Source organism: Corvus kubaryi, unplaced genomic scaffold (assembly GCF_017639235.1).
Source record: "Corvus kubaryi isolate FWS band 111438036 unplaced genomic scaffold, C.kubaryi_AGA036_p1.0 132, whole genome shotgun sequence".
In the NCBI taxonomy this organism is placed as follows: domain Eukaryota; kingdom Metazoa; phylum Chordata; class Aves; order Passeriformes; family Corvidae; genus Corvus; species Corvus kubaryi.
In genome coordinates, this window is record NW_024580666.1 from 1,234,812 (window position 1) to 1,248,778 (window position 13,967).

Here is a 13,967-nt window from a genome sequence, read left to right on the forward strand (position 1 = left end):
TATCAACTGAAATGTCTGGCATTTTGGGGCAGTTTGCTTTTGCTTTCGGTTTTGGCTTTTTTCCCCACTCTTAGCAATTTAATGCCTCCTCCTCCTTCTATCTGCTCTTTCCTTTTCCTTGCAGGGTTTGTTGTTTCAAAAGGGGATACTTTGGCTTCCCGCTCCTGACATGCGCTCGTGTTGCTGTTGCCCCCTGTCCTTGCCCTTTTCAGGAATGCTAGTGCTTCAGCCTCTGCTTTCCTCCTTTTCCACACCAGGGAGGGAGCTGATGGTTTCCTCCACTGCTCCTGAGTGGGAGGCAAGCATGAAGTGAGACACAAGCTGTGGAGGCCTTCCTGATGTTTCCTTCAAACTTACCTGGTTCCAGATAAAGTCCCTTGCAGTTATCTCCCATACTTTATCTGAGATTGGTCTTTTAAACACTCTGGATGTGTCACCATATACAATTGTCCCTGTCAACTCATCCTCTTGCGAATGTTTCTTCCATTTTTCGGGTCTCTGTTGGAATATGGTGGGTTTCTTGCATATGGTTTTAAAAAAATATTTCATCATAGTTGGTGGTTGTCTATACCTGACACTTTCTCATACTTTTGATACTCAAATCTATTCTTTTAATGATTTTTTTAAAAATCTTTTTTCCCCTAATCTTGTAGTGTTTATCCTTCTTTAAAGTTGTTTTTACTCTATTGCAGAAGACAGGTTCAAAACTCAGTTTGGGCCTAGAGAGGGCCCTGAGCAGCATGGTCTTACTGGTTATTACCACTCAAGATATTCAGTGAGTTTGTTTCCTCTAGCTTTGGTTAAATGAACTCTTCCCTTCCTTCCCTATAAACCCAACAAAAGATTTCTTCGAGTATTATTCTGAACGGGAGTAAGTTCATCTACAGCTTACTGCCTCAATAGCAGCTCAAGTGAGCTGAGCCTTCTGGCCGTGGTCAGCTTCTCCAATACAAAACAGCCTGACAGAAGAGACATTTATTTCATAGCTAAGTGCTTGTTACCCCTTGGTGGCTGATGTCCAGGGTTGTCTCATTCAACTTCTGTGCATTTTGAAAATAATGTACCTTCATTATGTTTATCTTTTATCTTCTTGATGAAGCTGCTCTTTGCTGTTTTAAATTTGAGCTGTCCCTTGGAATCATCTGAGGATGTGATTCTTCTCTGTGCCATGAGATGGATATATCAGCTATTGGTTTACGCCAATGTATTTTTATTTTCAATTTTATTGAAATGTGTTGTACATTAGAGGCAATAAAAGCCAGTAGCTAGAGAAAGTGAGACAGGCATTTATCTCTGGCAGGTATAGATTTTTCTGCTTCTTTAAACATTTTCAGGCCCTTTTGTTGCCCAACCACTGATGTTTTGTATTTTAGTAATGACCAGAGAAGTATTACCACAGACTTAGAAGCAGGCCATGCCATCCAAAGTGCATATTGTATATAATGTACATTTCATCCACTCTTCTAAGGTTATATGTGTGGTCTGATTTGATGCTGGATCAAGTAAAAGCCTTTTAATATAAAATTAAAAGAGTTTGCTGAGCTAGATGGCAGAGGCTGTCCACAACTAAATAGTGGATTGCTGCTTCATGAGGATGGCTGCTGTTAGCATATAGCACAGGGTTATATAGATTCAGGGTTAATCACCCCTGTGCATAAAAAAAATGCTAAAATTAGCTGCCAAATGGATGTTTTTATCATATGAGCTGCGAGGACTACTTGGAGAAATCCCTACAGGTCTGAAAACAATAACCAAAACTGTATTTCTTAGCCCTGGATCTTAGAGTATCTTTTACATGTAATGGAATCAAATGAACCAAATGTAAAATATGCTTTGTTTGTATGCCATATGGTCTTTGCCTTGCCAAGCACCCTTTTTGCCTGCCAGAGCAGACTCCTGTGTTCTCCTTTCCTTGAATCCTGCCCTTCACACTAACAAAAAAAAAATTGCTGCTTGGCTTGCATAGGGAATGGTGAGTATATGACTTTCCGTTCATCCCTAGATACATTTCCAGCATTTAAGAAAACTCCAAACACCAGAAAAGAGGCAAAATGAAGTAAAAAACCTTCATGCACTATTGTATTGAAAGAGACTTTTGAATTTAGCCACAGCTAAATTTAAGTATTTAGCTTAATTCAGAACTTCAGCCCCTTCCTACCAACCACCCAAAACCACACCTGCTTCTCTAAGGGATTTAAAATCCAAAGATGGACAGATTTTAGAGTAGGGCAGGGGTGGGGAAGTATCTGGGTCACTGATGGGTTGGAGTGCAGGTTCCATGTGCCACATGCATAGCCCATTTCCAGAGCTATGGAGAGGAGTGGAGAGGCCCCACTGCTGAGTGCTGCCTCGTGTGTATTTTTAGCAGGGGGCTGTTTCCTGTCCCCATACAGTGACACCCGTGTGGTGTTATGCTGCCTGTCCCAAGGTATTAAGTAATCCACAGGCATTTTGAAATAGTTAATCATAATACGATTTCTCTCATGATAATGTTTGGGTTTTTTCATTCTCCTGCCTGTTATGAAATCTGTAGGCTGATAATTTTAATGGGAGTTACAAGAGGAGAGGAAAAAGTCCCAGCTAGCCCTGGAAATGCACGGGATCATGGAAGAGGCAGGTAAATGCTCCCTATTGCAGTCCGTCTTGACAAGGACTTCCAAAAAGCCTGTCATCTCAGTAAGTTCAACTCTTACCCTTTCTTTGCAGTGTTCTCCCTCCTGGCAGTCTCTGTCCCTCTAGTGGGGTTTTGATAGATTATCATTTTTGTGAGACTGGGATGTTGCTTTGCTAAGCTCAGCTTCAGAGACTTGTTGGAAGGGGAATAGATGAGATGGAAAGAAAGAAAACTGAGTGACACAGGGGTCCTAAAGGTCAATTCTTTTTGCCCGTGGTGTTTCATCGATACTGGAGTGAGGAATGTATAATTTAAGACTACAATTTCACACCCTATTTCTAATTCTCTACCAGACTGAGCTGTGACTTTCAAAATTGTGGTTCTGTTTACATCTTTATCATAAATTAGATAATTGCAAATGTGTGCCTTCAAAGCACTTTCATGCCTTTTTCCTGCAGTCAGGTTATAGATGAAGCTGTCTGTTTTATTGGCTACTGCCATAATTACCAAGTGGACTCAGTGTCTTCAAAATTGCGATTCCAGCTGAGAATATTCTATTATTGGTTCCTTCAAGAAACATCTGGAGAGTGCTTTGAGCTCTTGTGTCTTACAACATTTCAAAGATGTGGTTTTATCAGATCCTTCTATATATTGTCCCTTACCTTTTTCCTCTTCATATGGCCAGGAGAACTAATAAAGACTTTCCTGTATTTTTCTTAAGCCTGGTAAGGTGATTCTAGGTACAAAATTCTTCAGACAGTCCACAGGTGGGGGTGTCTTTTTGTTTTCATGTTCAGTCTGGAGTAGATAATGTTCTGTTGATACGTTTTTGGACATATCTTCTCTAGATGGGTCAGTGTTATTTCTTTCTGCTCCCAGGTAAATTAATAAACCAAATTTAAAAGTGCAAAGGAAAGCAGGCGGCTGGCTGATTCAAAGGGAGAGGCTATGTTTTTCATCACCACCCTTTCAAAGCCTCTCTGAATCAAAAGAACCATTGGATTGCGAAGGCAAGACCTATGCCACACCAGAAGCTCCCAGTTCAGCAATTTTCCCAGGGTAAAATTATAACTCATGTTTCCTCAGCACAGGCTGTAACTGGCAGCGTTCCTTCTACTTCTAAGGGTGAAATTGCTGGGGGGAGAACAGACATCTAATGTGCCTCTGGAAGTTTTACAATGGGTGTTAGCCTCCCTTTGTGGAAAGGTAGATGTTCTTCTGGAACATACCCAAGGGCAGGTGCTATTCAAACTGGAGTGTAAACTGACTTCAAATAAGACAGTACAGTCTTATTTTTGTTCAGTTTGTGAGTCAAATCTAAAGAAGAAAAACCCATTTCTCAGATTCTGGCAGTTCGTGACAATCTTCCAGTTATCCCACTGAAGTCTACATTTTTATGGGTCTTTAAAATCTTCAGATACAACTGCAATTCAAGACATTAATCTTTATTCATGTACTGCTGATAGGATCTTACCTTGCAAACAAAACAGATTTTAACAATGTTTGTTTTTTAGTGTTAATTCTCACCAGAAGATTATTGGAAAAATTGCAAATTTGGTCCAAGAAGAATGTAACCAGTTGGTTTCTTTCCCACTAAAATCTTGACACCATTTGTAAGGATTTGTTTGAGTTGGCATTCAGATATACCAGCATGGTTCTGGGGAAGAGAAGTCCTTTCCTGCTAAACCCAGGAGGGAGTGTTTGTTGTTGTTTTTCCCTTGTCCTTATGTGAAGACTCTTACAAAATATGTGTAGATTGCCTGCTAGAAGTGGATAAAAGGCAACAGCACTTGAAAAAATCTGACTAAAAATTACATTATTAATAAATCTTAGCCTACAAGTAGTCTACTTGGGAACAGTTGAAAGATGGATTCCAGTGTTCAGAGTTCCCCTCTTCCTTCCCATAGCTGTTCTTGGCCCAAACCCCATGTACATGTGGTGAAGGTGGCTGTCACGTTTCTGCCTTCACTGGTGCAGGAGATGAGCTGGGAGATTCTCCATCCCTCACAGAGGCAGTGGGAGCTGTTGACTGCTCTGTGCTGGGCTATTCCATGGGACTGGGGAGAGCTGACTGAGTGGCTGCCTCTTTTAGGGAGGGGGTGTAGACTCTGAATGGAGCCCCAGAGTATTAAGGTATGCTATCTGCAAAGTACCTGGCAGGCCAAACCTCTTGCAGCAGGGATGAAGTGGTCCAAGATACTTGGATCGATGCTTTTCACTGGAATGAGAAGCCTTGTATGGTGGGGAAGTAGTCTGTCATCTCTGCCCTTTGCAAAAGGTGAAACTCCCTGTGTGTGTGCTTGCTTTTCTATGAAGTACAAGTAAATTTCTGTTGTCTGTGCTACCTGAGGTTTGATAGAGGTGCAAGAAGAAAAGCAACCTATTTTCCAGGTTTAAAGGAAAGTAAATGAAACTGTCCTCGGGGAAGCAGAAGCAAAGACTTTTGTATCAAGCTGTAGTGTTGTGGGCAGGGCTGCCAGGCTGCTAAAGGCTCTTCAGACCTGGAAGCCTTTCCCAGGGACTGCTCATCTTTTAATAGCGCTTCCTCCTTTTTTTTTTTTTTTTTTTTGGGTGTCCACAATGACTGCACTCTTTCCCTGCTCAGACCAAGGGATTGCTTGGTATTTACTGGCTTGTTTCTGCAGTATCTGACAGGATACTGGTCCCCTCTTGCACATGGGAATTAAGAAGTCTGAGTGAAGGTGACTGAAGGACTGCATTGTATACCTCATGAAATATCTTGAACTGGTCATGTCCAGCTCAGGCTGGGGAGCAACACTTTTGTTTGGTCACTCCTAACTCGGTTTCATTGCTAATTTGAGTAGATACTGGTGCAGAACAGACAAGCCCTTGGTGGAGCGAGTGACCTGAAATGCCAGCTGTCCAGTGTGCCCCTATCATAGGACACCATTAGCAGCATTATGGCAGGTCTGCTTCCTTTGGTCCAATGTCCTCCTGCATCTAAGCACTGTGTCCTCCAGCATGGTTAGGTGAGCACCCTGTGATTAACAGTGTCAGGTGGGCAGTGGTGTGCTGTGAGCTAATTGGGAGCAGCTTTCAAATCCGGTTTTGCTTGTAAATTAAATGGACGCTTTCAGTGAGTGAGAATCGAATCGGCACCTCTAAAGGCTGTAGAAGTTCTCCTTCCATAGTGAAAACCAAACTGTTTGTGTTTGGGGGTAGTGAATCTGGGCTGGACCCCCAAGTTTGGTTTGATTTTTTAGTACAGTGGGTTGGATGTATTTCAAAGATCCTGCTTGTGTTACGGGTTTCAGCCAAGTTCTGTGCTGGCTGTGTTTGCCACTGGCTTGACCCAAGCACAGAAAGTGTGCACAGCAGCCACCTCCAGCAGAAGAGTTATGCTTGACCCAAGGAAGAAAAGGGTAGGCAGTGCAGAAGAGCACGGATGTAATAAATGACAACATTTGGGCTGACCTCAGCACTACTCACCCAAACAAGCAAGGGGCTGAGTTAATCTTCCATAGAGAGTGCAAACTTGTAAAATATTTTGAGGGAGGTATAAAACTTTTGTCTGCAGTTTCGAGGCTTAGGGAGGTTTTCAGAGAATTTTATAAGTACTTGAGAAGATACATCCTGTCTGTAAACTTTTCCAGGTTTTTGGACTCACCTTTACTGCTGTACTGGTGTAAGCACAGGCCCTCATTTAACATCTGTCATTATCCATGAATTCTTTTCCTTCACTTAAAGATTTTTCTTAAGGTCTCAGTGACAGGTTTCTGATGAAAGTGTGATTAGAGCTGTTCTGCTCGAGCTAGTTGTGTGCTATAGACTTGGCTCCTGGGCTCTGGAATTATCAAAGTGCCTCCAAGCTCTTGTCCAGGGGTGGTTTTTAACTGTCCTGCATCTCCAGGTAGGCAGCTTTCTCCACCCAGAGCAAACAAATACCTCGCTTCCTTCAGCCCTTTGCCTTGCATTTGGTTCTCTGCACCTGTATCATTTATTCTAGGTCCTGGTCAGCTCTGAAATCCCAGCAAGGCTCATTTTGCCAAGGAAATGTCACCACATCTCTCCAGCGCTCGCAGCACTTAGCATGTGTATGTGCTCAGCAGTGCCAGCATCTCAAGGAGGAGAAGGCTGTAAGCAGCCAGCATTTGGGATGTGCAGCAAGGGACCCCCATCTTGAGGGGCCAGATCAGCGCTCCACCCCGGGGCTGGTGACTCTGGGACAAGGACAATGTACCAGTTAAAATTGTCCCATCAGGTAAGCGCTCCAGTCACCACTGCTGTAGCCACTCTGCTGTAACCACAGGTGCATTTGTCACCTTTGTAGGCTTGATCTGCATTTGGACTATTCTGGGATACAGAGAGGACAGCCTAACATTGTCCCTGGCACCTTCAGGAAAGAGTTTTGGCCAAGGGTTTTGTTTCCTGATGAGCTGTACCTTACACCCTGGCTATGATGGACCCTTCTGGGTATCTCTGTTCTCTCTCTCAGGGGCCTTGTGACACCCACCTCTCTAAATTGCATTGCTGTGTATGTTTCTGAAAATAATACTGAGTGCCCCAAGCATGGCACTTGTGGTGGGAGGAGTGAGCAGCTGCTTGGCATAGTGGATCTTCTGCACTTCACTGCCTCAGCATATCCAGAAAACCTTCCTGCTTCTCAAGCTCTCCATTGTATTTGACTGTCTTGCATAGGATAATTTGACCTTCTGTCATATGTTGACAGGCATTCAGGATTTAAAATGAAGCTTTAGAGAGATTTAGAATAATAAATCTAATGCTACTATTGAGTCTCAGCAGACCTGGTGTCTTAGCTTGCTGGGGCATTGAATTGCAGCTGATTGTATTTTGGGCCCATTTCTCGTGTGACACTCAAACACAATTGTTCTGGAGTTTTGCCTTATAAACATAATTCCTGATGTTCAGAGTCAGCAGTCCTAAACCTTGCAGCTGTGAGAGAAAGGGCAGTTGGATGATACTGATGAAAGGCAAAACATGACAGTGCAATTGGCATATTTTCGCTGGGGAAAACAATGGGCTGTTTCTTTGTTTTGCAGACCCAGTGGCAGCAGTAAAGCCCAACCGTGTCCTCAGGGAGCTACCGACCACTGGTGTCAGGGTGAAGAAGCAGAAGAAAACAATGGATGTGCTTACATGTAAAGACTTTTTGACAAAGATCTGAGCAATTTCTTTGTGCTTCTGGGCTCTTCAGAATGAAGGTGAAGAGGAAGCACCATGATGGCATGCACACCTTGAGATCAAAATGCAGTTTGCATGCTCTGTGTGGTGCACATGGTCATCTTTGACCACCTTGCAGGGCTCTGAGGGGCCAGCACAGATTTGTGTCATCTGTGGGTGCTGAGTACCAGAGCCACAGCCAGAGAATTTGGTGTGAGGACATCACCAGCCCATACAGGTGCCCAGGGTGGGATTTTCCCCTTCCATCAGGACAAGCTCATGGGTTTCTTGGACATGTAGCTTTGTATCTCTGCCTGCTTGCTACAATTTCCAGAAGTGCTGTTTGTACTGTACTGACATTGTTTATGTTGAATAAATGCTTTCTCCAGCCTCTTTGTTGTGGCAACTTTTTTTGCTGAATTCAAAAAAGTGGGGGGGGTACTTGTTTAAGCATTGTGGTGAGACATGATCATGATTATTTTTTTAATCTTTAATGAAATGTTTGTTTTGAAAAAGTGCATCTTCAAAGTGGGGACACTTGTGCAGGAGCCAAATCTGAGAGCAGTCCTAATGTTCCCGGTTTGGATGAGGTTCTTGAGCTGCGCTTTCCCCCATCCCACAGGCACCCCTGAGCATCAGCCTGCTGTTTATTTCAGAGTGCAGGTACACAGATGTCCCTGTCACTTGAGTGATTTCTGCTCTGTACTGGAGGAAAAGGGATTTGATGCCAGCTTCTGAAGTTTGTTTGCTGTTAGGATTCATTCCCCATACAGAGGGATGTATGGGTTCAGAGGTGACTCTTCTGCTGGAGGTGGCTGATGTGGATGTGTTAACTGCTGTTTCCAGTTGTTCCTGGGCACCAAGCTTTTGTGAGGGGAAGCATCTCTCTCACGTCTCTCTGTTGAGAAAAAAGGATAATGAACACAGACTGATTTGATACTTTAGAATAAACTACTGCATGATTATTCTTTCTAATGTCTAGAATAGCTAAGACAAGCTTGCCCTCACCTCCCCTCCAAAAAATGCAAGGGAGTTAGAAATGTGTAAATTTGAGTTCCTCAGCAGTAATAATTGCTGGGGTTTTGACAGGGAATATATATGCTACTGAGTAGGATATATATTCCTGCTTGAGCTGGGCTGGCTCACAGAGAAGATGTTGGCTATAATAACTCCAGCCAGCAGTGTCTTAACCTGCAAACTAAAATGATCCTTACAGTCCAGTGAGTCAAGCCGATAGTTTGTACTTGAATGTCGGTCCTTCTGTGCCTGAGCTCGGGTTGTCTTGAAGTGGCATGGGTTTTGTCAAGGTTTCTGTCTTAAGAAGGGAACCGGGATGACTTTACTCAAGACCACAGAGTGTAAATAACACTTAGGTCACCAGTGCTAATATTTTGAGGGGACAAGTAAGCCTCTTTGATTTTTGTACACTTAGCACATTGTAATGACTCATGTTCTTCAGATATCTCTTATTCCTTCCACTTGCTACCAGAACATTGACAAGGTTCCTGTGTTGCTGTTGTTTGGTAGACCAGTTGCACGAGTGCACATCTCAGCCCTGCAGCTACTGTGTTTTTTCCAACCCAGGTGTAAAGGCTTATTATTTAACAATACTTTTGAACAGGAGAAGATGGTATGGAAGAAAAGGCAGGGAGAGGAGAAGGGATTTGAAAGCTCTGCTCTATGATCCATGGCCCCCTTTGGTAGGAAGACTTCTAAATCATACAGATTTTTGTAAATCCCAGGAGGAGCAGTTAAGGCAGGGCTGCTTTTGCTTTTGTTGAGGCTACAGGAGGGCTTGCCTAAGCAAAAAATGTGAAGCAGGTTCAGATATACTCAAAAGACCTATGCCTATGAACTGCTTCTTGTGGAAAGACTCCTTCAAATATCAGCACGGAAGTGGAGGAGCCCCAAACTGCTCTAATAGAGCAGTGCTTTTATGTGATGAACCAAAACTGAAAAGTTTTATACAACCTAAATGCCTTTAGCCTGCCTAGTGCACAGATTTTGGCATTTTTGATTACATGGTTTCAGTAATACATTCATTCTGAGTGAAAATGTGAGCTAATTTTTATGAAAAGTTGTTGGAGGGGGGGAATCATCTGAATATTAATAATGATAAATGCTTTACAGGGTATTTGAAGTATTTTGGTTCATGGGAACTGTTATAAAACTGGATTTTCTGTTCTTACTTAATTTTTTTGTAGGATAAATAATAAAATGTTTGAGAAGGAAAGCTATGAAGTGACAGACTGTTGACAGGTCAGGAAGGTCGCTGCCTGTCCAGCCAGTGCAGGTGGTAGCCATGCTTTGTGCCCCTCTCAGGAACAAAGCTGGTGCAGTTCCTGAGGCAGACAGCAACCTCTGTGATCTCCTGTGTGGGAACAGCCGTGGCTGAGCTCTGAACCCGTTCCTGGGTTCACGTCTCACCTGCCTGACACCAAGAAAGCTTCTGAAGAGCTTTTTGATTCTTTTTGTTGTCAGCTGTTCCAGATAGCTTGCTGGAGCCCATTGAGTTCAGTTTCTCTGACTCCCTTCTCTCCACCTGTAATTCTTGCTAAGGAATTATATTCGTAATCCCATTAGGTGGTAGAAGCTTAGCTTACCAGCAGTGCCTTGGTTTAGCTACTCTTTACCAAAGCTTGTTCACTTCCACATTTGCAATAATCCAACGCAAGCCATGTATTTCTTCAGAGACTGTTTGCCCTGTGTTATCCTTTCCATAGCTGAACTAATACAGTGATTTAACTAATGCAGTGATATATCTCTGAGCTATTAAATGCTGTACCCATTGGATGGTGGTCTTCTGTGCTCTGACAGTGCTATTGAGTTGTGCCACATTAAAAAGAAATGGGATTTTTTTTAAGTACCTGCTTCTTTGAATCACATTTCTGCCTTAATTTCTCTGAGGCAAATGCAGTAGAAATATGATTGCCTAGTTTCAAAGTGTCTCCAAAATGGTAGTGAACTGTTTTTATGCAGGGAAATGTGCTTTGTGGGCTAAGACTGGAGCAAGGTTAGCATTATTGTGCTTAATATCAGCCATTGAGAAGAAGGACTTTGTTTCATGAGACACAATAAACACAGGTAACTTGAAGAGGAAATGTTGAAAAGGAGGAGGGTGAAATAAGAGAACAAAAGGTTTTATTATAAAGCATTTTTATTTCTTGGGAGTTTTAGTAGGTAAACTGTGTAAATGGCAGCTTGCTTAGGACTTGGGTTTGGAAACTGATTCCCTTTTCTTATGTTTTGTGGGTTCTTTTGCCTTTTAAAATGCCCACGGTCCTCCAACCTATTTCCCATCCTGGCAGTGATGCTTATACTACACATTCTTCTACTGTTTTGTGCAGCCAGTGCTATCACAGCTACGCTGAATGAGGTTCCAGCCTAACTACAATATTAACCCTGCAAATCTGTTCATTTTCTCTCGAGCAGCCCCAGGCAGGGTATACAGGAGAATGTGTCCAATTGAAAAACTATCACAGACTTGGTGTGCTGCACTGTGCTAAATTGCAAGAGAGCTGTGTTTTTTCTGCCAGAGAGGATCCTGTGAAGGGACATGGTGGTGTCTGTCTCACACAAGTTACAGAATTTGTTTCTCATTTCAGTCTCAACTTTCATTGATGATTTTGTCTCTATTTCAGCCAAGTTATTTGTCTGCTTTTAAGCACTGAAATGTTTTACTCAGACCTGCTGCTTTCCTCCTGCTAATCGTCTAAGGCGTGCTCCCCCCACCCCCAGTTTGTATCAGTCCTTGACGTCTTACTTTCACCTTTGTAGTTGTTGTTTTTAATTTTTTCTTCGTTATTTTACTAAATACTGCTCTGCAGATCAGTAGCATCTTGGGTGGTGGTTGTACCACATAGCATTTGTAGCAGACATTAGTTTTGCATAGCGTGTGTACCTTATTTTGTCTGGACTTGTCTTCTTTACGCTGCAGGCACCTCCTCCAGCAATTGTAGTGATTAAGCCTGGTATTTCTGCAGATTTATATTAACTTCTGCTTATAAAGAAAGAGAAGAAACCCAACCCTTCCCCCCCCCCCCGCCCCCAACATCTAAACTAGATGTTTTTCTTCATTCCCTTCGTTTTTATCAGTATTAGACCTAAGCTTGCTTTTGTGTATGGAAGAAAATTAGTTAAGTACCTTGTGGTTTATAGATGCCTTTTGTTACATATTACTCGAATTTATTGTGCAACATGGGCCTGTAAATCATTTCAGCCAGACATTTACCTGGCTCATGTTGCCTTTATGGTTTGAGTCTCTTAACAGCCATGAAAAATGGAGAAATGATGTTTTTGGCGGCGGCGGACTCTGCTGGTCCGAGTGCCCCGTAACTCTCTCTCACGGCCGCGCTCCGCTTTGGCGAGGTTTGCTGCCTGGCTCGGAGGAGATGTTTACAAGGAATCCATTACTTTGTGCAGCTGAAAGACAGTGTTGAAAGAACAAAGGGAGTTTTGTGATGAAGTGTATCTGACTTCTCGCTGCTTTGCTTACCTTTTAAATGTAAAACTTAGTCATTTGCAAGGGCTTTTAGTTCTCAGGGCATCCCTATAAGATTCCACCCCGTGTGGAGCTGTCCTTCAGTCGAAAGCGGGGTTGTCTCAAAACCGCTCTCGAATGCATTTCTATTTTAATCCCCAACTTTGCCTGCCGCCTGCCTTCCTGGCTCCAGCTCACCGCCCTGCCCTGCCCCACCCGCTGCGCGCAGGCGGCCGCTGCTCCGTGCTGGCGGTGCAGCGCTGCCTTTGTGACTAAAAGTTGGTTTCATCAGCAAAGCATCGCCTCCCGCTCCGCGCTCAGAGCTCGCCGGCCTCGGGAAGCCGCTCAGACCTGCAGCCTATGTGGGGCACGCGGGGGCAGCTGTTGCCATACGTATAACTTTTAAATGGAAAATGTCTTTCTCAAAGGCTGTCGATGTCCAGTGGTCTGCAGTCCATGAGCAGTTGACTAGTCCAGGTGTTTCTGCTTCTGTTCCTGTGCTATGTGAATTGGGAATTCGAGAGAAGAGTGTGCAGGATGGAGGAGTTGAGGGTTTGTATTTCTGTTCTGGTGGTACAGCAGTGACAGAGGGCTTGGGAAGGAGCAGAACGTCTACCCGGGGTCTTCTTAATTAAGGAAAATATTGTTCTCGGTCTTTTCGTCTGCATCTCTTTCTGTCAATGCCTTTATCAACTCTTAAAAATGAGAATGACCCTTTTTGTTGGTATGGATTGACTGCTACGAGTAGTATTCAGGAAAAACTTGTTTTATTGAATGTGTTTTCTGCCTTGTGGGTTTTATCAGTGCATTTTGCCCCACTTATTTAAAATGTAGCCATTTAAGACTCCTGGAGCTGTATTCATTTAAAAAACTGCTGAATATTTGTCTGTGCTTTACTAACATAAAACTCATAATCTGAGACTATGAGGCAGTCCTATTGATTCGAGACTGTGGGTTTCTGTGAGGTTTTTAAGGAGGTCATTAACCCAGGTCTATCTTTTCACAGGACAGTCGGCCCAATATGTCAAGACCTCTGATCACTAGATCCCCTGCATCTCCATTGAACAATCAAGGCATCCCCACTCCAGCACAGCTCACAAAATCCAACGCACCAGTTCACATTGATGTGGGTGGGCACATGTATACCAGCAGCTTGGCCACGCTTACAAAATACCCCGATTCCAGGTAACTTTAAAAAGCTTCTTCTGCATGTCTTTGGCAAACTCCTTTTCTTCCATTTCGTGCTTGGACGTCCTGGGGCTGTCTCAGAATGATGAATTTAGTTCCTTTTGTTTCAAAATTAAATTAGCTTTCTTTGTTAGTAGGCAGTTAGAGACTTTTCTTTCCCTGCTCCAGTGTGTTCCTGACAAATGGCACTTCTGCAAATCTGATGTGTGTGTACTAAAACAGAGCTGATAGCAAAGAGCACTTACTTTCTACTACCTAGGATTCTGGGTTTATGCCAGGGCACCCATGCTGTGGTTTGTTACATTCAAAAACTGTAGTGATACTGCATTTAAGCCCAAAGGTGGGGGTGTTGGGGTATTTGTTTTGTTTCTTTTGGAACAGCAACCACTCTCCTGTACTGTCAACATGCCATCTCCGATGTGTCACTTGAGGCAAAGGCAAGGCTGATTGAAATAAACTATAGGACAGTATTAACTGGATACTTTTTATAGAACCTTAGGACTTTTCAAACAATTAGGCTCTTAACTCTCATGTACCTTTTGA

At 43.2% G+C, this 13,967-nt stretch overlaps 1 protein-coding gene across 3 annotated transcripts in view; it reads left to right on the forward strand.

Annotated features, from left to right (window-relative positions):
• KCTD1 (potassium channel tetramerization domain containing 1) overlaps window positions 1-13,967 on the forward strand; it is a 68,574-nt gene that overhangs the window by 21,672 nt on the left and 32,935 nt on the right. For 2 of the 3 annotated variants that reach the window (XM_042029410.1, XM_042029400.1), the window contains exon 2: window positions 13,243-13,421. In XM_042029410.1, coding sequence (XP_041885344.1) covers window positions 13,243-13,421 — 179 coding nt within the window. Of the gene's footprint in view, window positions 1-12,426; window positions 12,789-13,242; window positions 13,422-13,967 lie in introns of those variants that run through there. The other variant, XM_042029420.1, reaches the window with a different exon arrangement.